The sequence below is a fragment of the Eucalyptus grandis genome, chromosome 4 (assembly GCF_016545825.1).
Source record: "Eucalyptus grandis isolate ANBG69807.140 chromosome 4, ASM1654582v1, whole genome shotgun sequence".
Classification (NCBI taxonomy): Eukaryota; Viridiplantae; Streptophyta; class Magnoliopsida; order Myrtales; family Myrtaceae; genus Eucalyptus; species Eucalyptus grandis.
In genome coordinates this window covers 23843289-23865877 of record NC_052615.1, presented here as the reverse complement: position 1 = coordinate 23865877, position 22589 = coordinate 23843289, and the positions used below count along the sequence as shown (strand labels likewise).

The 22589-nt window shown below is 39.9% G+C and overlaps 1 protein-coding gene across 1 annotated transcript; it reads right to left on the bottom strand.

The window, feature by feature from the left end:
* Positions 1-16095: 16095 nt before the first annotated feature.
* Positions 16096-21415, bottom strand: LOC120292565 (translation initiation factor IF-2-like). The gene is made up of 4 exons (XM_039310821.1): positions 21294-21415; positions 20597-20735; positions 16211-16610; positions 16096-16103 (listed from the first exon to the last, which is right to left on the bottom strand). The coding sequence occupies exons 1-4, from the start codon at positions 21413-21415 to the stop codon at positions 16096-16098; spliced, it is 669 nt and encodes a 222-aa protein (XP_039166755.1).
* Between the last annotated feature and the right edge of the window lie 1174 nt (positions 21416-22589).

Below are 22589 nucleotides of genomic sequence, written 5' to 3'. Positions count from 1 at the left end.
TTTGCCGCCTTATGCTACCTTATTTGGAAGAAGAGGAATAACATCATCTTCTGCAACCAAACCTTATCCCTCCCGGCTTTAAAGGAACATCTTCGCATGGCTATCAAGGATAGAGCCTTTACCTTTTCGAAGGTCCCGGATACGACTCGTAACAGAAGACTTCAACTCAGTTGGGGAATCCATCCTTCGATCTTTGACTAAGGCGTTTCATTTTGAGTAATGAGGCGTCCAGTCTCTTCAGCTTTGGATGCATCCATGGTGTCCCTTCTTCACTATCTTTCAATTTTCTGGTTGTATTCCTTCTCCCCTGCGCGGGTGCCTTCGTCTTTCCCGTTCTCTTCCTTTTTGGCTGCTGTTTAGCCTGCGTCTAGCTGCTGTTCTTTCGTTCCTCTTTCTGCAGCTCCTTCCCCCCCTCCCCCTTCCCCGGCACTCTTCCACTTGCTTGACTGGTTGTCTTTTGAGTGTAAGCCTTGGTGCCAGGGTCTGTTGCTATATAGGTGTGTAGCTCATTGGTTCTTTAGTTAATATATATTTACCCGTTACCAAAAAAAAAAAATAATGACACATTCAAAAATATTTTATTGAATGCAAAAGTTGATACATATCAAATCGTTACAAAGTGTAACGAACACAGATGAAACCTTTATCAGAGTAAAGCCAAAATAGCTCCCACTAAACAATAGCATCTCATGATGCTCCTAGGCGCCCATGCTAACGATATGTCACTCAAATACACACGGGCGTAGGCCTTTAGTTAGTGGATCTGCAATCACATCATCTGTGAAAATATATTATATTAAAATGTCACCTTTCTGTACCATATATTTAGACCCCTTGAGACCTCTGTAATAAACAAATAATATTACAAATTTGTTATCTCAATACAACCGTATGGGTCTATCCATAAAGTTAAAACGATTAACTTCTTCATGAGGTTCTAGAGCCTAAAAGAATGTTACTAACACTGCTTACATAGTAGAAGATGACATAGAACTTTATTTACTGCACTTACTGCTAACATAAATATGTATTCCGTTATTGATTGCATGTCATCAAAACAGCCAGCAAAGTTTACATCTAAATACCCTACTAACTGCAAGAATTGAACATGTCTGTAAATTAGAATATAATCTCTTGTCTTCTTTAAGTACCTTAAAACCTTCTTGACAGCAACCCAGTGATCATGTCCTGGATTTAACCAATATCTGCCTAGAAGTCCCGTCACAAAGACAACATTTAGTCTAGTGCAAATTCGAGCATACATTATACTTTTAAGTACACCGACAAAAGGTATTTCTTTTAATTATATTTTCTCAATATCCAAATAAGGACAATATGATAGATTTAGTCCATCACCCTTAACAACATGAGTAATTCCTAGCTTGCAATAATATATATTGAATATTTCCAATATACAATCAGCAAATGTTCTCCGAGAAAATCTAATATAATATGATAAAAATAATCCTTACAGACCTCAATACAAAGGATATAAGATGTCTCAAGGTCACAACTTGTAAGCAAAATATTATGTACATAAAGTATGAGAAAAAATAAATTTCCTCCCACTGACCTTGCAAGTATATTGAATTACTTTGTTCCCAATTGAACAAAATAACAATACTATGAAACTTTAATAATATTGTCTGGAAACTTGCTTAAGGCCATGAATTAGAACTTTTCAGTTTATACACAAGTTTACTTGAATCTGCTGCAAAATCATCTAGTTGCACTATATAGATTTTGTATCTATTTGGCGTAACTCCATATCAAAATAAATTATTAATGCCATGTTCACTTTGAAAGAATCTTTAAAAATAGTAGAAAGAAATATTTATTTCTTCACTATTAACTATCCACCCCTCTTTCAGAGTAAAAACTTTAGCTACCAATTTGGCTTTAAATTTCACAATCTTTCTATGAAATTCTTTTAGTTTTGTACGCCAATTTGCAACTAATAAACTTATGGTCTTTAGGCAAGTAAGTTAGTTTCCAAATACTATGATGTTTCATAGATTGTATATCATCTTTTATGACATCTAATCATATACTTGATTGACAACAAGAAACGACATTTATAAATATGCTACTACATCAACCATATAGTGGATATTGCAGTCATACTCTCACAAATAGATTATATAATTTAATGGAATAACTGATCATCTTTCCCTAACAAATCTCCTTAATAAAGCTGCAACCACTTCATTCTGCACTTGAGAGGTTTAAGAAATTTCATCATAAACTATATCAAGAATAGTACCTTAAACCTCAACAAGTTTAGTCTATGGTATAGGAAATTCTACAATTGTCTGTACCACAATTGTCTATATAGGCAAAGACAAAGACACAGTGATTTTCCATCGCACTATTATTCTTAATAGTCTGAGAGCAGCTATCATCTACAATTACGTTGAACTGTAGAAATTTTATAGTATGTGATTCCATAATTTTTGTACCTTCTTTAGGGTCAAAAAATTAATACCCCTTTGAACAATCAGAGTAAGATGCAAAATAATTCCAAGTGGATCTAAATTCCAACATACTTAATATTGAATTAGACACCTTTAAATTTAATATGATTAGAGTAATTTATGTACAGTCTATAACTCAAAAGAAGTTTATGAAATAACTTTGATAATAAACACCTTTTGTATGTGAAAATGTTGCTTTCAAAATATCAGCCCACAAAAAACTGGATAAATTAGTCTTGCTAATCATACTCATCGCCATGTTCAATATGGTGCATTTATGCCTTTCGGCCAAATCTTTTTGTCAGGATTTTCAGGTATAGTAATTAAGTTACCACCCCAGAATCTACCAAGTATTTGAAAAATGATCCTTTAAGCTATTTCGCATTGTCATACTTGCCAAAATACTCACGGCCATTGTTAAACCTGACAACCTTTTAAGACTAATTGTAATTATTTTATTCTTTATCTCGGTCATTTTCCTTAAATAGAAAACTTTCGGAAACAACCTTTTAATCATATACGAGATGTATATGTCATTAGGACTTAAACACAATCTTTGTAGATATGTCCTAATTTCAATATCAGACAAGACATAATTTCAAGCAACTAAGGCTTCCATCATCTTTTAGCAGTGCAGTCCGCAGGTAAACCTCTTTTCAAGTGTTCCAGAATGGAACGCTTCATGGACAGTAAGCAAATTCAATTGCTCTTTTCTCAAGCAACAAATCATATGTCCACAACTTAAAATTTGAAGCAGTAAAAACCTCAATAATAATGAAGTTATTAATTACAGAAAAGGTGACTGAAAACCAAGCAATATATATAATTAGCATCATGTGAGCATCGTGTAACTTGACGTACAAGTACACATCCAGAGAGTTACACGCATAATCATATAATCACCTTTGGGCAGAATACATGACATGCAGTTGTACACTCCCCACATGATAGCGGTTATGAGAATATATTCCAATTCTTCGTGAATTCATCACATTTGGGCATATGAATCACTAGAATCAGTCACTCCTCCACCACACTATCATGTATCCCTCCATGAACTAATACACAATCACCTCATTTGGGAGTATGACTACGCATTAGATCAGGAGACATCCCAATCATCATACGAGACCGAAATTTCTTAAACCCAATCAAGCGTGCCACTTTGGCGGTCACTACTCAATTGAATCATTGAAATTCTCTCATACCAGGGATATAAACTTTACTTCTCACATACACCATATACATGTGATTTTAACTTTAGTGATAGGGCATCATATCACCAAAATCACATATCATGCTAATTACATTGCTTTATTCATTAATAAAAATTAATCATACATATATATATATATACAGCGAACCTGAAAGACAGATTCCAATGAGATCATTGATCACAGTAACACAAGAAACTTCTCATAACAGAGAATAAAACATCTCTTATGCACCCCGATTACATATTACCAGAACAACATAAAAAGAATGCTAATCTAAAATATCTCTCACAAATTAACATCAATAGTAATACATGGTATACCAAATCGACAAGCTTGACAGCTGATCCATTATCACTCATGAGTTCATAAGGCAAAAAATAACTCCAAGGCCAACAACTGATTTATTAGCCAATTTTTAAGTAACAAATTATCATTGTAATCAACTAGTGGCCTATTAATTGAGTCAAACCAGATAACCAAATATCTAAAATTTAACAGTAGATACTATTGCTCTGCATAAATGTTGTCATACTCCTTAACCATAAAAAAATATTCAACTTGATAGACATTAACAAGTGACCAGATGAGTTCATGTACATTATGCAGTAACTTAATTGACATGCATTACCCACATACAGCAGATATGTTAATTAGTACAATCAGTTTGGTCATGAGTTCTTAAGAACGTCTATCATTCAAAGATTACCAGCATGTCAAGGAGTATGCTTGAGCAACCAAAGTTTCATAACCTTTACTGTTTCTCATCAGCTCAATACATAGCTCAATTACTATTCCATAATGGTTGTATTTCATTAAGCCAGCTTCAGTTCACAATAAAGTTTAATTTTTATTAATGAATCACACCATTATAATGTTTATGTGATAACATACTTGTAACCCACCACTTATATTTCCAAAATCACATAAAATATAAGAAAAATACGTAAAAATACACTAAAAATACACGTATTTAGGGTTCCGTATGTATTTTCACATCCATAAAATTATTGAACATGTAAAATAAATACACCACGATGTAAAGGATGATCATAAAAACCTAACGCCACAATCCACGCACCGAAAGGAGGCTCCACGCGCCCACACGCGCCGCCTGAGTGCGCGGCGCGTGGAGCTCACGCGCGACGCGCGTTCGACGCCCAGGCGGCGCGTGGCCGTGCGTGGGGGCGCGTGCGGCCTCCTCCGGCGACGCGCCGCCGACTGTCTTGCTCGTCTCATCGAGCCCAATCCGAATTTATGATTTAATTTTATTTTTATTGAACAAAAAATCACGAAAATCACAAATTAGGACAAAATCACTATGCGTTCGAATTCTAGGGTTATGAAGGCTCGATACCACTTGTAACATCCTGGGCCCCACTGTGTAATATTGTCCGCTTTGGGTCACCCGCCCTGGCGTGGACGAACCGACATCCCAGCCACGGTCTTTTCCCTCACGGCTTTAAAACGTGTTACACAAGTTAGAGGGACCCAAGCCTTATAAGCTAACCAAGACCTCCCTCCCTAAGCAATGTGGGACAAGAGAGGAGGCTGTCACACTCTCCACCTCTTAACAGAACAACGTCCTCGCTGTGGCCCCACGGGCGTCAGAACAGCATTCGAGCTGTGGTCCCACACGCGGTCGGGAGTCGACTCTGATACCACATGTTGGACGCAAATTGCGTAACCCCAAGATCTCCATAACTAGAACAAGAACATGCATAATTGAGTAGAAAGATTAACGCACCTGTTTTGGGATCCATTGTTCTTGAAGCGGAAGCGGAAACACAATGTTCTACGCGCAAGTCCTTCTCCTCTATTGCCCTCCGTATCACTGGCTCAATGAGGCGGCCCCCCTCACGTGTAGCGTTAGATAAACGCCCCTTATGTGAGAATACAGGTGAGAATTAGGGTTAGAGGAGAGACTTGAGCACTATTTATAGAGTTTCCAACCAGGCCCTCTCATTACGGGCCAGGCTCAACTCGGCCCACACTAGCCAGCTCATATTAGACTAATTAAGAAACCTTCTATCTCACCTTAGACCAACCATGTTTTATGGTAACTGTAAAAATAGTAAATTACAATATCAATTAATTTAGTCCACATTAGGAAAACTCTTACGAAACAAGAAAGAAAAGAAAGCGGTAGAAGTTAAAAAAAAAAAACGTGACTCTTTTATTTGGGAAAGGGAGACGGACGTCCACAAAAAAAAAGGACCCATCTCGGCCGAACTCTCTTTGTCTTGGTCCCGAAGACACGGAGGGTCTCATTTTACGAGTCCCTCTCCCTCGACCACCTTCACCGCTAGTCACCGCCACTTGCCAGCCACCAAGACCATCGCCATAGCCTCAAACCAATGGGCCCTGTTTTTTCATCGTCTTGTTTTCCTTCGTCCAAAAGCTCACCTTTCTCGTTTGAACCTTTATACATCCAATCCTGAAGTTCCAGAAGCTTGTCCCATGCCTCAACGATGCCCTAGTTTTGCCTAAAACCACTCTTGCCGAGTAGACCCGAGAGTCCCTAACGGCTCTGTTTTGTGTCCGGAAGTCTCAGAGTAACAAGACATTTGCTTGAAGCTTGTTCGGTGTTTGTGGTTTCAATCCTCAACGATAACAGAAGTTTCGCTCAATGATTTAGTCGGCCAACGTGACTATCCCTTAGCTTATTGTCCAGGTAATGCTTCTTCCATTCTCTCCCCCGCTTTGAGCGTCACACGACGTTGAGTTGCGTTAACACTACTTGGGTAAATAACTGGGAATCTAAGTCTTTGCTAGATGGTTTGTAATGATATTGTCGTTCTAGCGTTGTGTTGGGTAGATAATTTTTCTTTGGTTCCATAGCTAGTTCCAACATTTGTGGTGCCCATTAACCGTCCGATGATATGCCTCCAAGAGGAAGTCATAAAATATTTCCTGAAATTACTAAAACTGAGATGCTTTGGATATGGTTTGCATGGTATAGTTTGTTTCATTAGCCATTATAAGCAGTGTTGATGCATAATGAAGTCATGTATAAATTCCCTGAATCAGTGTTTTCTCTATGTTCCCATGTCATCAATGGCAGTCATCGATGAGGTCGCGGTGCAAAATCCATGGCTTGAGTGTTGACTATCACACACATAAGCACCACTTTGCTTATCGTGCCCACGTATCTGCTTGCACTACTCATGCCGTTGCATGTATGAGTGTTAAAGGTTGGTCATAGAGGTGAGAATTGATGGTCGACCGTCTTGATGGTCTCAATAGGCGATGCCTGATAGTGGTGGTTGATGACTGGAGGCGGTCAACGGTAGAGGTCCAGTTGGAAAAATGTTAAACAATATGAAAAATAACAATAATTGTTGGAATCTATTGAAAATGATGAGAAAATAAAATCAATCGTCTAAGGCGTGTGAGTATTGTTCTTAAGGATAACTTCGCCTCTTGAAGTACAAAAATTAATGTGTAATGTTCCAGCGGCTATCCTTACAAGATATGACAAATTTTCTTCTATACTCTGCACTAAATCTAGCAGGGGCTTGGCTCGCTGGTGATTGGGCGAGCTCGACCTCACTTGTGACATCCTAATTTTCTGATTCTGTTTTCGATTGAATGAGTTGGGCATTTCATCGACTCGCCCATAGTTTTTTTCTCTAAGCTGATCACTCATGACATAACTAGTCTATCTGGTGAAGCAGTTAAGGAATCTAAACACAATAAACTTGAGAATTTGACCAGAAATCGACTACTTGACCATGCTAATCTGCAAGGGTCAATATGGCACTGTCAAAATCGATCAGAGGTCTGAGATAGGTCATTTCGACTGAGGTATGTGATTAAAGTGTGGGTGATTCTACCTGATTGCAAAAATTTTGTTGATCAGCACTAAATCAATTTTTTTATCGTTTTTCTACCCTGTACCCGTAATTCAAACCTCGAGATTTTCACGACAACCAAGAGTTGCCAATGAGTTGAAGATGTACAATGTGGCTCGAAAATAATTGACCACGGGTCAAATGCACTAAAAAATCCTAAAAACTGCTCGATAGGTTAAGTCACGCTAAAATCGCGTCTAGTTCAAATTAATCGCGAAATTGAACCAAAATTATATCATGTCACGATTTATTTTCTGAACGTTGACTCATCCTCTGAAGATTTTTCTGCAAACCCAAGTTTTTGGAAAAAATTCAAAGTTTGGCTATTTTGGACCGAGAAAATTAGAGGACCATTTTTTATTGCATTTTTGGCGTTCAAGTTGGACTATTTGGCAAGGAAAATGTGAAATTGAATGTGGGTATCCTCCTTGACATTTTGACCTTTGAATTAAGTCCAAATGGAGAGGATTTGAGTTGGAATCGGAAGGGAAGTGATCAAAATTCGTAGGCCAAGGGGGTGTGCAACATTTCAGCACCTTAGGAGGCTTGTGGAGGAAGATTGGAGGGCTAGGGGCTGCTGTAGATATGGCTAAGCAAGGTGGGGCAGCCAATTGAGTGAATTGGGATATTTTGTGGCTCCCTCTCCAGCTACAGCCTTATTCTTCCTCTTCTTCACTACTTTTTGCATTGTTGTTATGTTGTTTGAGCTCAAGAAAACCAGAGAAAGCCAGCCAAGAGACCAACCAGCCCGTCGAGCGCCCCCTACCGCCCGTCGAGCGCCGTCGCTACCACCTGAGCTCTCTAGTCGCCAACACGCCGGCCCGCTCGACCCGCACCTGCTCGTTGTCCCCGTGAGCCCAGGCCGTGACATCCTGAAAATTTAGTTCTGTTTTCAATTGAATGAATCGGGTCTTTCATCGACGCGCCTATAGTGCTCTTCTCTAAGATGGCCACTCACGAGATAACTAGCCTATTTAGTGAAGCCATTAAAGGATTTTATCGCAATAGACTTGAGGATTCGACAAGAAATCAATGGCTCAACCGTGCTAGTCTGCAAGGGTCATTACGGCATTGTCAAAATCGATCAGAGATCAGGGATAGGTCGATTCAACTGAGATGTGTGATCAAAGTATGGGTGATTCCACCTAATTGCAAAATTCTTGTCGATCGGCACTAGACCGATTTTCTGTTATTTTGGGTACCTTGTGCCCGTAATTGAAATTTTGAGATTTTCACGACAACCGAGAGTCGCCAATATGTCGAAAATATACTTTATGACTCGAGATAAATCGATCACGGGTCAATTGCACCAAAAATTCCTAAAAGCTACCCGGTAGGTTAGGTCACGCTAAAATCGTGTCAGATTGAAATTAACCGCGAATTTGAATTCGATTTCAGAAATTGAAAGTTCTGTCATGTCACGATTTATTTTAGGAACGTCAACTCATCTTTCGAGGTATTTTTGGCGAGTTCGGGATTTTTACGGAAAATCGATTCGGACAATTCAGAAACGAACGAAAAATTCGGATGAGCCAAATTGAAGGGAATTCTAGCTCCCAAACCAAGCTGTGTGGTGAAGGGAACTTGCAGAAATCATGTGGGCTTCTCCCTCAACAAAATTGGACATCAAATTGAAGAAATTGAAGTCCAATTGAGAGAAATTCGGAGGCTATTGTGGGGCTGCAACATTGGGCACCAAAATGAGTTATTTGCGGAAAATTTATGCAAGAAAGTATTATGGGACAAAAGGGATTTGTGTGAGAGATTGTGGGATCGGAAGTATGAGTAGAGGACATTTTATTTAAACTTTTTCCTTTCCTCTCTTCGGTCTCTCTCTCTCTCTCTCTCTCTCTCTCTCTCTCTCTCTCTCTCACGCGCACTTCCCCTCCATCCGACAGTCCTTGCAAGAGTCTTCATTTCCTTTTTCTCTCTTTGACCTTAGACTCTCCCTTATCCCTTCCCATCTCGTCGACATCTTTCTTTCTCTCTCTCTCTCTCTCTCTCTCTCTCTCTCTCTCTCTCTCTCTCTCTCTTTTTCCCTTTTATTTTCTCGCACGTTTCCCCCACTTGCCAACATCACTCCCTCTCTCCTCTTTCCCCCTTCACATGCCTCTCTGTCCCATTTCCCTGTAGCTTGGTCTTCTTTCATTTTTCCTTCAAGGCAGCTCCTCCATTGAAGTCTGCAACTGCCACCTCGCCAGTCAACTTCACCAGCCCGTGGACTGCGGGCCTTCATGCTAGCATGTCCGCGTGCCTCCCACCGAATTCTTCCCCGCTGCCAGCACGATCGATTCAACCCCATCTTCACCACCGAAACTGCTCAATCGTCTGCCTATTCCAGTCCATCTTCACGTGTAGCCAGCCCATTGAAGCCCCCGCAGCAGCCCCTCCGTCTTCATGTTGCACCCGCACCACCTGCAGCCGTCGAAACCAGCCCAAGCCGTGCCCGTTCAGCCATTGACTTCACCTCCACAGAATCGAGGCAGCAAGACCAGCTTGACCGTGAGCTTCCTTGGCCGATTTCGGCCTCAGTTTGGCCTCCATTGGTGTCGCCACTTCGGAGTTTATCGCCCGTCGTCGCGCCGCCGTCGCCGTGGACTCACCGGCCCGCAAATCCAGTAAGTTTACTCACTAAAATCTGCTTAAGGGTTGATTAGTTTAGGCTAAGTATGAATTAGGTGGTTAGTTAGAATGGATTAGCAATTTAATCGTTCAATATTGCATGTTAGGTGGTTAGAGTAGTGTAATTAGTATGTAGATAAGTCGTAGTATTTATTTAAATAGGTTCGGAATTTTTCCGGGCTCGTTTCGGTATTTAATTAGGCTTTTCCGGCCTAAGTGTTCATTTTTGCTATTTATTGATATTTATTAATTAATTTTCGTAATTATTTAATTAGACCGGGATAGCCGGTGACTGGAATTTTATGCTGATCGCAATGGTGTGATTGGTTTATTTAATTGAGTGCTGAATTGTGCAAATTGAGTGTGATTTGTAATTTTGGGGTATTTATCTCAAAATTTAATGATTTCTGTATTTAATTAGAAAACACCGGGCATCAATTTACAACACCAAAAATGTGTTTATAGACTATTAGAATTAATGGGATTTTCAAAATGGAAAATATTGTATTTTGGCTAAGGCCGACCGTGTACCCACACACGATTATTTTTATTGGGAATGATAAAAATGGTGGCATTCTCAGATGGTGAGAACAGTATACTATATCAACCTAAGGGCTTTGATATGTCAGCTTAGCGTGAGCAGTATACCAGTATACTATATCAACTTAAGGGCTTTAATATGTCAGCTTAGAGTGAGCAATATACCTTAGCAACTTCTGGTGAGCATTATCAGTATACTATATCAACTTGAGGGTTTTGATATATTAACTTAGCGAGAGCAGTATACTTTATCGGCTTAGTGTGAGCTATATTATTTATCAACTTAGCGTGAACTATATTATTTATTAGTTTTTGGTGAGTCTTGTCGGTATACTATATCTATTATATCAGCCTACGGGCTTTGATATATCAGCTTAGCGCGAGTAGTATACATTGTCAGCTTAGAGTGAGTAGTATCAATATACTATATCAGCCTAAGGGCCTTGATATATCAGTTTAGAGTGAGCAGCATACTTGATTAGCTTCGATGAGTTATACCAATTGTTGTCAGCTTAGGGTGAGCAATGTTCGACTTGATCGAATTGTGTGGATGGTATTGATGCTATAAAGTCGAATGAATCGACTGATCAATGTTTGATCTAAATTGAAATGACAAGATGATTATATGAATTGTACTGACATGCAAGAAGGATCTGAGGTAAAGGTAAGTCCTCTAACATGTGTTTGTGCTTAGGTAGCCCTTGGGGCTATGTCCTTCCTAGTCGGAGTTTAGGGAGTGAACTTGATGAGACGTCATCTCACCTCGTCGTGGGCTAACATTTTCAGGTCCCTAAGGTGAAGAACCCGAAGCTTGAGGCGAAAGGGTTAGGAGCATGGGTGGCTCAGAAGTTCTTTTCAGAGATAGACCTCCTGTACTTAGACCCTAGAGTTGGCATCTGTTTGTAAACCAGATTGTTTATAAAAACTGGGTTGATTGATTTTAAATTTCTGGTCCTGCTTTTCTATCCCACATTTGTTGTGGTCAGGGGATTAGTAATTAGCTTCCGTATGTGCATTAAAAATTGAATGGGTCGGCGACGCGTCCTGGAAACGTCGCAATTCAATCGACCACTGAGGGATGGGCACGTGCTCGGAGGATCGAGGCGTGACACAAGCCACCGTCCCAAGCATCCATCTAGCCAGCCGAGACTCCTCCACCGTCCGTCCGAGCCACCGTCGCCCCCACCGTCGACCGCTGCAGCCCCCGCCGTCCCGCTTGGCCGTTTCCAGCCAAAGCAGATGCTCGATCAACCTCCTTTGGCCTAAGAGCGGCCGAACCTCAGCCCACAGCTGAGGCTTCATGAGCCTTTTCCAGCCTCTTTGAGGCCTCGTTTGGTGTCGCCACAGGCTTGTGTTCTGCCCGCCTTCGCGTTGCCGTCGTCGTGGACTCATTAGTTTGCTAATCTGGTAAGTTTACTCACTAAACCTCACTTATGAGGTTAATTATGCTTAGTGGATAATTAGATTAGCTTAAGTATGGCTTAGGTGGTTAGTTAGTTGTAATTAGTAAGCAACTAGGCTAATTAGATGGTTAGATTAGACTAGTTAAGGGTTAATTAGGTTGCTTGATTTATGTAAATAGGTACATTATTTTTCAAGGCCGTTTAGGTGGTTAAATTAGTGTTTTAGGCCTAAGTATGCATTTATTGATTTAATTTGCATTTATTTAATTAATTTTGTAATTTATTTAATTATTTAATATTTTCCATAAATTATACCAAGATAGTCGGTGACCGGAATTTCATGTTGATTGCAATTGTGTGATTAGTTTATGCAATTGAATGATAATTTGTGCAATTGAGTGGTGATTGTGATTTTTGAGTATTTATTTCAAAATTATGAAATTTTGGTATTTAATTAGAAAATACTGGGTATCGGGTTTTGACACCGAAAATATTTTTAAATAATATATTAAATAGTGGGATTTTAAAAGGAATGATATCAATTTTTCTAGTTTGATCGACCGTGTACCCACACACGATTATTTTACCATGTGTTTTTAATATAAAGAAAATTGACCAAATACTTTATCTTAATTGGGACATTTGAGTGCAAGGCACGATGTTTTGGCCGAGATTGGATGTGTGCATGAATGGTATGAGAACCCGTCACGAGCCTTTGGGGCCGGACGATGCTCCTTCGGGAATGCCCCAAGTGAATGGATGCTGGTCGCAGTGGAAGTTAGGCTAATGCTCCTATATGGAATGCCGTTTAGATGTAGACGTTGCCATGCTCAATGGTGCGAGACGACGCCTGGCTACGCCGGAAGACCACTGACTGTTGAGTCGGCCATGGCCGTTGGGTCGTAATCAATTGGGACTCATGATTGATTGAAATTGACGCACCTGATTATGGGACAAAATTGTGTAGCACGGAATGGGACGTGTCATAACGATTTGGCCTTCTAATTGGGACCCTTGTAATTATTTGTGATATAAGTTGAGACATCCCGATTGATCAGTGCTTTTAATGCAATTATATGTGATATGAACTGTACTGACGTGTAGGAAGGAACTGAGGCGAGGTAAGTCTTATGTGATGTGTGATTAGACTACCTCTAGGCGTATTTTCTTCCTAATCGAGGTTTAGGGCGTGAACTCGCTGAGATATCGTCTCACCCCGTCGTGGGTTTAACTTTTCAAATCCGTAGATGGCGGTGCCTCTAGTACGTTTTGGACAGCCGAGGGGGTTTAGTGAGCAGAGTACCTTTTTCCCTATCCCCGAGACTCCTTGGCTCCGTGAGCTCGTTGTGAGCACGATCATGGTCGATGAGGGTCTACCAGAGTCGGTACCTCATCGATTCAAGGCGTGGTTTCGCCATGGGCCTAACGGAGAACAGGAGGGTCCCCTAGATGGTTTCGACACGCTGTTGAGGATGAGGAGATGGATGGCCCCCTTGACACCAACATCCCTGACGGTGTCATGGAAGACCCAGAACCCCCAGAAGTCTCATAAGTCTCGACTGAGGAGTCTTGTGCCTAGATGGCTTAGTGACTCTTCCTTTTTTTGGAATAAACTTTTGTTTATAGACTAGTATTGTATATAAACTCAGTTTGTTTATAAAAGTGTTTTGTGAAAATTGTTGTCCTGCTTTTCTATTCCATATTTGCGTTGTTTGGGGATTTGTTTATTCGCTTCTACATGTGCAATAAAATGAATGGATCGGCGACGCGTCCTGGGATGTTGCAATTTTATCGACCACCGAGGGATGTGCACACGCTCAAGATTTGAGGCGTGACATCACCATACCGTGGCTCGCCACTGGCCGATGACCGGTCCTCTCCTCTAGCCGATCACTAGAGTAAGAGGAATGAGAGAGAGAGAGAGAGAGAGAGAGAGAGAGAGAGAGAGAGAGAGAGAGAGAGAGAGAGAGAGGGTAAAAGAAAAGAAAATAATAAAATTTTAATAAAAATTTTAAAATAAATATTATTAAAAATTGTCCACTAGCGTTGATCGATGTCCGCATTAGTGCCGACCAGCCAAATTTGGCCGGATGGACTAAATTGATACAATCACAAAAAGTTTAGGACTTCAATGACAAAAATAAAGGTTTATGATTGAATTGAAAAATTTACAATAGTTTTACAACTTTTTTGGTAATTTTCCCTCGAAAATACATATACAAAGAGTACCATAAAAAGGCGGCATGCAAAAAGCATACTCACGCACCCTGCCCTCTCAACGTTGGTGTGAGTTCTTCTCTATCCCTTTGGTGATAGTTTACCCTTCCTTGAAACCTCGACTCCCAATCTAACCTTAACAATCACTCCAATGGCTACCTCAAACCCCTTTCCTCCAGGTTAGTCCTCTATAAGGCCTCTCCATCTCTTCTCTTTTCAACCAATTGACCAAACCCACTCGGCCATTTCAACCATTGTGTCTCAACCATTCTCCCTTCTATCAACTAGAAACCGAATTAGAACAATGGGTTTATTTGAAGCTAATCCATGATTTGACCTAAATCCAGGTGCCCCAAATGCTACATGATCCTCCCTTCTCTTTATTTGGGTAGCCACTCCTCTATTATATGTTACCAAAACCCTAGTGTCGCGACCAAATTTTTCGGGGTATGAACCACCTAGAACTAGGTTAATGGACTGCTAAGTTTTTACACTTAGCTCGGGCTCTCCCAAGCCCATACCAATTCGCGACTTAAGGTTTAATTTTTTTTAACATGCAAAAGATGATTATCTAGGAGTCGCCACTAATCAGTTTATGGTAGGTCGATTAGACACCTAAGTAAAATAATGGGAGAATTACTTTACTCCTACGAACCAGAGACTAAGGGTACGGGGACTTGATTACATTAGATTTCTCTAATGCCCTTTCGGTACCATTCTTTTTATTTTCAAAAAAAAAATTTTTACAGGCAGCTGATTTATTTTAACCTAAATTACTATCATGCAAATGTGGTGACCACACGGGTGCTCATCCATTATTTAAAACATTCAAATAATAAATCGCATCACACAAAGCAAGCAATCATTTCTTTTGGGATTTTCTTAAAAATTAGAATTTTTTATAAAATGCATTTTAACACTAAATGACTTAATCTTATTAATGTGGAAATTTTAATTAAATGGGCCTATTATGCAAACTAATTATTATGCACCTCATGACCTAACTTCACTAATTAACAAGTTCTGATTAAATAATCCTATTATGCAAACTAGTTAACATGCACCTAGTATTTTTGGATTTTTTTATTGAAATTCAGAATTTATAAAGATCCTAATTAATCTATCTAAAAATGGATAATTTTCTAATCTATTCTAGGGATTAATTTGACTTAAACCCTATCCTATCTTAGAAAACTATTTTTTGGGAAAATGAGATAATTAGAATATGCGAACATTATCTAAAACCCTAAAAAATATTTAGGTTCAACCCTAACTTATTCCTAAAAATGCAATCCTAAAATGTAATCCTAAGAAAATTCTAATTTGTTAAACCTACATGCTTGATTTACTAAACCTATATGCTCATGCAAAATTTTGATTTTTCTTGATCTTATGATTTTTTTTTTTTTAGTTTTTTTTAAGAGATAAGTAATTATTAAATCTAAACTATCAACAAAATCAAGCAAGGAAGGATTAAAATAATCGAAAAATAACATGTTGTCTCACAGTCAAGTTAACGGTTATTCTAACCCTAATTATCACAACAAAGAGATCAAAATAATTACAAATCTGATCCGAAGTCTTACGGACCAAATTAAATAATTATTATGATTTAACAATTAAAATCTCACTAAAAAGCCCAACAATTAAAATAATTAAAAAAAAAATGATCCAATGTCTCTCGGACCAAATTAATAATTATAGCAATTCCGGACAAAATCCCCGTGGATAATGCCTACAAAATTACGATATTAACATCCATTATTAGAAATCAAATACCTGAATTGAAAATGCTATCAAATGAAATAAACAAAAATAACATAACAAATAAAATAAACTAAACTATAAAAGTAAAACAGAATAAAATAAAAAAGAACAAAAACTACCAAAAAGGGGGTAAACCGACGGTGGACGGCGCCTATCGTCGGGACTCGGCGGAGCAGCGCGGGTGGACGGCTGCGAGCGAGCTTGGGCGGCGGCGTCGGGCTGCGGTGCGAGGTCTGGCATCGGGCGGTAGGGGCCGGCGAGGGGCTGAACAAAGTGTCGAGCAGCGGGATCCGCGGGACGTCGGGCGAGGAGGGTCGCGGCGATGGGGCACGGACGAGGCGCGGCGGCGAAGCCGCGGACGTCGTAGGCGCGGGCGAGGAGCGGCGTGGCGGCGAGCGAACCAGTGAGGTGGCGGTGCGGAGGCGCAGCGGAGCTCGGAGATCGACGGGCGGTGTCGCGGGCGGAGCGGGGGTGTTGCGGCGGCGCGGCGTCGGCGAGGGCGAGAGCGCGGTCGTGGCGCTGGCGTCAGTCTTGCTTAGTGCGGTGAGATCGGGAGCGACAGCTTGAACCCCGGTGTCGGCCGGGCAGCGAGTTGCAAGGCTTGCCGTGTGTTTACGGTGCGCGGAGGTGGGCGTCGGAGGCGCGCGGCAGTGGCGTCATGGGGTTGCTGCGTCGGCGGCAAGGCGCGGCAACGGTGCTCTCGATGGCGCAGCGGCGAATAGGCTTTGGGGGGTGTCAATGAGCGAGATCGGCGCATCGAGCTTCGCAGGGAGGACGCAGTGATTGGGTGCGAGAGGAAGAAGATGCATAGTGATTCTTTTTTCTTCTCTCCTCACCTATCTCTCACGTCACTTCTCTCTTCTCTCAGCACTTTTTACCGACTTTTCCTTCTCTTTTCTTTTCTTTTCTGATTTTTTTCTCCAGAGAAGCCCCCCTTTCTCTCTCCGTACACGATTGCTTTTATAGGTAAATATAGGTAATCTTTGTAGAATATTTTATCTCGTTTTTTCAATATGCACGAAGATAATCTATAACCTCCCGATCACCCAAATCCTTATCTCAAAAATATTCTCCCCGATTTCATCATCTATTGATAAAAATAAGATTATAATGCGATTTTTTTAATTTTCAAAAAAACCATAATATCGCATCAAATCTTAATTTTTCGCAAGATAAATCAATTAAAAATAACGACGGGCTTGGGTTAATTTTATCCTTTCATGGGCCTAGCCCGGCCTACCAAACTAGAGCTCAAAACATAAAATTTGAGCTCATCCACCACCGGTCCTAAAAATAAAAATAAAATGCAAAACATGTAAATTAAAAATAAATGCACCTAAAAAATTATATGCTATGCGATTGAATTATAATTTTTTTTTAGGGGTTAAAGATTAATCCCCAATTTTTATGCAATAAATGACTAAATGGTTTGTCCAAAATTTAGGTGTCAACACCTAGTGTATCACCCTTTCATAACTAGAAAAACTCAGAATCTAGTGATCGCAGTGGTGGCATTCTCAAATCCTTAGAGCTCCATTCACTCCACAATCCCATTCCTTATAACTTTGCAGAAACCCATACCCTTAGCAACATCTAAGTACAGAGATGAACCAGTTCTAGGACACAAGAATCAACTCAGGTTGGTGGCATTGTGCGGAAGCATAGGAGATCTTTGGGTCTGAAGAGGATGTTATGGAGCTGGAAGCAAACATTCCTAAGAAAGAAAAACAGGAAAGTGAATTCATTATATATGGGAAACTCATTTCTTAACAAAATGTCAATTTCCAAACATTTATTAGTACAATGACGAAAGCATGGAAGGTAGAATCAGTAAAGTGTGAAGTTATAGAACCTGGGTTCTTGTCCTTTGTGTTTAACTAAGTGGAGGAAAAAAGAAGAGTTATAGAAACTGGACCATGGTCTTTTGTGAACAACCTCCTTGTTCTGTTAGAAGGAGATCCAGATGATCCAGAGCATTGTTATGAATTCACGCATAATGCATTTTGGGTGCATATATTAGGGCTTCCTAGAGCTCGAATTAATGAAGATTCTATCCAGAATATTGCCTCAAAACTGGGCAAAGTGGAGCAAGTGAGACTTGAAGCAAAGAATAATAGTTCGCGCAAGATTGGCAAGGTGAAAGTGAGTCTTAATTGCCCCTCGGAAACGGGTATTGTTGTAAATATGGGAGGTAAGAAATGGTGGTCAAACTTTAAATATGAAAGATTACCACACTTTTGTTACTTTTGCAAACGTGTTGGGCACTATGCTAATTTTTGCCAGGTAATACCTTATGAGGAGACGGGTCTAGCCCAAGATAAACCAAGAAGATATGGGTCATGGCTGAAAGCATAAATGAGAGAATTTAGCCTTTCTAGAAAACCTTTTATGGATAAGTCGAACAACTACCTGAGGAGGAGGAAGTAGTGCCCAATGCCCCTATTCTGTCTAAAGACGAAACTATGAGGAAGGAATATCTAGAGTCAAGTGCTTTGGCATTGATTATTCCCAATGTTTTAAAAAAGGAACTTGAGGAAGATGTGAGGATGGTTGAATATGTGTCTCCAATCACAGGAAAAGAGTACAACAAACTCAGAGCCTGCTTCTTGGCAGACTAGGATAAAGGGACTAAAATGCTGAAGAAGAACAAGAATGGACACAATAACACCTATGACAAAAAAACAAAAAAAAAAAAAAAAAAAACAAAAGCATATTAGTAATAATGAGAAAAGAGAGTTTCATTGATTTAGTTGCTTGATAAGGAGCACCTATAGGACACTCCAATCTAGGAATAGAGAGGGATCAAGGAATAGGCTTTGGTGGTTAGCCCTAATAAGCCACCAGAGTATACATGAATAACTTAAGTTGAAACTGTCAGGAGTTGAGCACACCCTTGACAATCCAGCACCTTAGAGTCTTAGTGGCTCAAGGGAGACCCAACTTGGTGTTCCTTATGAAAACCAAGAATAAATAAAAAAAATAGTCGATCGAGTAAGAAAGAGTCTACGATTTGACTACTCTACCATTTTCAATCCTGTCAGAATTGCGAGGGGGCTAATCCTCATGTGGGATGAAGAAGTAAGAGTGGAAGAGCAAGGGAGTTTAGGGGAGCTTATTGATGTCACCTGCAAAGTTTTTAGTAGTGGAAATCTAATGAGGATATCATTTCTACTTGCCTCCATCACTTTTCAAGAGAGATTATGCTTATGGAAAACCTTATGCTCAATTAATTCTTCTAACAATCTCCCTTGGATTTGCATAGGAGATTTCGATGAAGTACTATATCAATAAGAAAAATTTGGAAGATAGGAGGTGGATAGATATAGGGTGGTGGCCTTTCGAGACTTTCTAGATTCATGTTCATTAACTAACATTGAAAGCAAGGGCTGTGCATATACATTGATAAACAATAAGAAGGAGATGAGTTAGTTAAGAAGCAAATAGATAAGGCTTTTTGTAACCTAGCATGGAGGGTATAATTTCTAAATGTAGAGATCTTTGCATTACTTGCAATAGGCTCGAATCATTACCCCTCGCTTCTCTCCTTGGAACCAAATGCAATAAAAAGAAAAAAGGTGTTCAAGTTATTAGCTAAAGGAGAACAAATGTAAGGAAGTGATCTGAGATGCTTGGGATGAAAACAGAACCAACCTACTGAATATTGTAGGAAAAATTAGAAGGGTGGCAACCGAATTGGGAGAATGGAGTAGGAAAAGATTACAAAATGCATCCCAATAGATTGAGCCACTTAGAAATTGATTTATGGAGCTGATTAATAGGGAAGATGGTGAATCTAACAAAGAGGAGTATAGAAATATTGTTGAGCACATTAGGGTTTGTGGAGACAATAAGAAATGTATTGGTGTATGCAATCCATAATCAATTGGATGAAATGAGGTGACTAAAGCACAAAATTTTTTCATGCCATGATGGTCCAAAGAAGACTAAGAAACAAAATATCTATGTTACAGCTTGATGACAACACTTGGAGTCGGGATCCTCTAATCCTCAAGTAACATATAAGAGGATTCTACCAATCATTGTACACTACGATGGGCCATAGAAACTATCAACCTATATTGAATCAATGTGTGCAAATGGTAAATGATGAAATGAATGAGGAATTGATTAAGCCAATTTCAAGGGAAGAAGTCAAAGTTGCAGTTTTTCAAATAGAAGCTACCCCAGCACTAGGGCCCAACGGGTTGAATGGATTATTCTATCAAAGTCAATGGCCAATAATTCATGATGTCACGCCCCGAACCTCAAGCGCACGCACATCTCTTGGTGGTCGATAAAATTGCGACGTCTTAGGACGCGTCGCCGACCCATTCATTTTATTGCACATGCGGAAGCAAAATAAAACCCCTGACAACAAACAACATGGGATAGAAAAGCAGGATACAAATTTCACAAAACCCTTTTATATACAAACTAGTCTGTTTACAAAAAGATCGGCTTTCAAAAATAAGCTGTCCTACGATCTACTAGTCGAACACATTCACCGATCCTTCGGACTCCACCTCCACAGGTTCCGGGGGCGTCGGGTCCTCCACAGCCCCATCAGGAGGGTCAACTGCACCCTCACCCAGAGCGGCATTGACCGCAACGGCGGGAATATCAAATCCCTGAAGAGGACTTACCCTATACCCATTGAGTCCATGGAGAAACCACGCCCTAAATCGATGAGGTACCCTCTAAGGTAAGCCATCATCGACCCAGACAGTGGTCACGACAAGCTCATAGACCCAATGACTCACGGGGACATGGACGTCTATGCTCTGCTCAATAATAGCCCGAGGCTAACCAAAACGTTCCGGAGGGACCGCCATCTAAGGACCTGAAAAGAATGAGCTCACGACAGGGTGAGACAACGTCTCAGCAAGTTCATCCCCTAAACCCCAACTAGGAAGAAAATACGCCTAGAGGTGACCTAACCACACAACACAGAGACTCACCTCGCCTCAGTTCTTCCCTGCACATCAGCATAGTTCATATACTCAACCATATGCAGTAATAATACTTAATTAATTGGAACGCCACATCTCATATTTCAAACAACCACATGGGTCCCAATTATAAGGTCAAATCGTTATGACACGTCCCATACCGTGCCACATGATTTTGTCCCATAATTAGGCGCGTTTAACTCATTCAATCACACATTCCAATTTTAATCTCGGCCCAGTGGGCACGGCCTACTCGACGTTCGGCGGTCTTCTGGCGTAACCAAGCATCATCTCACCCCCATTGAGCACAGCAACGTCTACATCTAGACGGCAATCCCGGAAGAACATCGGTTCAGAATCTACTGCGACCGGCATCCGTTGTCCAGGGGCATCCCATATAGGGGCAACGTCCACCCGACGCACATCGAGGACAGGTTCTCATAACCATTTATGCACCCATCCAATCCCGGCTAAGACATCGTGCTTTGCACTCAAATGTCCCAATTAAAATAATGTACTTTGCCCATTTTCTTCGTATTAAAAACACACGGTAAAAATAATCGGTGTGGGTACACGATCGATCGAACTTAAAATTGATACCCTTCCTTTTAAAATCCCACTACTTGATATAGTATTTAAAAAACCATTTTCGTGTCAAAACTCCGACACCCGATATTTTCTAATTAAATACCAAAATTTCCTAATTTTGAAATAAATACTAAAAATTACAATCACCACTCAATTTGCACAAATTAACATTCAATTGCATAAACTAAGCACACCATTGCAATTAGCATGAAATTCCGGTCACCGACTATCCCGGTATAATTTTTCGGAAAATATTAAATAATTAAATAAATAGAAAAATAATTAAATAAGTGCAATTTAAATCAATAAATGCATACTTAGGCTAAAAATTGCTAATCTAACCACCTAACGTACTAATTAAATTATCCTAACCATTCTAACTACGAGGCCACATAATAAACTAACTAACCATAATTTCTAATCACCTAATTCACTAATTTAACTAACCTAAATTAACTAAACAAGCTAACAATTACACTAATCCCCCATATGTCAATTTGAGAATTCATGGTATCGTCCAATTAAAGAACTATTGAAGTTTGTTTGATGAATCGCAAGCATGCTTGTGAGTTAAACGTTTCAGAAGGCTTTTTCAGTAATCCTTAAGGAAGTTTATATATATCTCATTTCCTTTTTCCAAAGGCTATTCAGGAAGCGGATAACGGATCATGTTAGAAGATGGTACTCAGAGAGACGGTTTTTACTTGTTATGATGAACTTTTTTTTAGGTCTTAAAGTTTTGACAACTACAATCATCCGAATTAGGTAAAAAGTCAGAAGAGTAGCAAAGCAACTGAAATACTATAACTACCTTCCAACCTCATGCTTCACTTTTGTTATATCTACTCATGTTCATCGTACAACTTTAGCAAACGACCACTAGCGTTAAATTCTATTTCCATATGGTGCTAACCATTTGGTATGTATGTATGTATTCTCCAATAAAAAGCAACTGCCTCTT

Bases quoted from the DNA above. Each gene is read 5' to 3' on its own strand.
- LOC120292565 (XM_039310821.1), bottom strand. From the start codon at position 21,415: ATGCCGGTCGCAGTAGATTCTGAACCGATGTTCTTCCGGGATTGCCGT. The intron at 20,736-21,293 runs GTAGGCCGTGCC...CAATGGGTATAG, and splicing joins AGAAGACCGCCGAACGTCGA to GGTAAGTCCTCTTCAGGGAT. The intron at 16,611-20,596 runs GTGAATGTGTTC...GACTGACGCCAG, and splicing joins AGGTGGAGTCCGAAGGATCG to CGCCACGACCGCGCTCTCGC.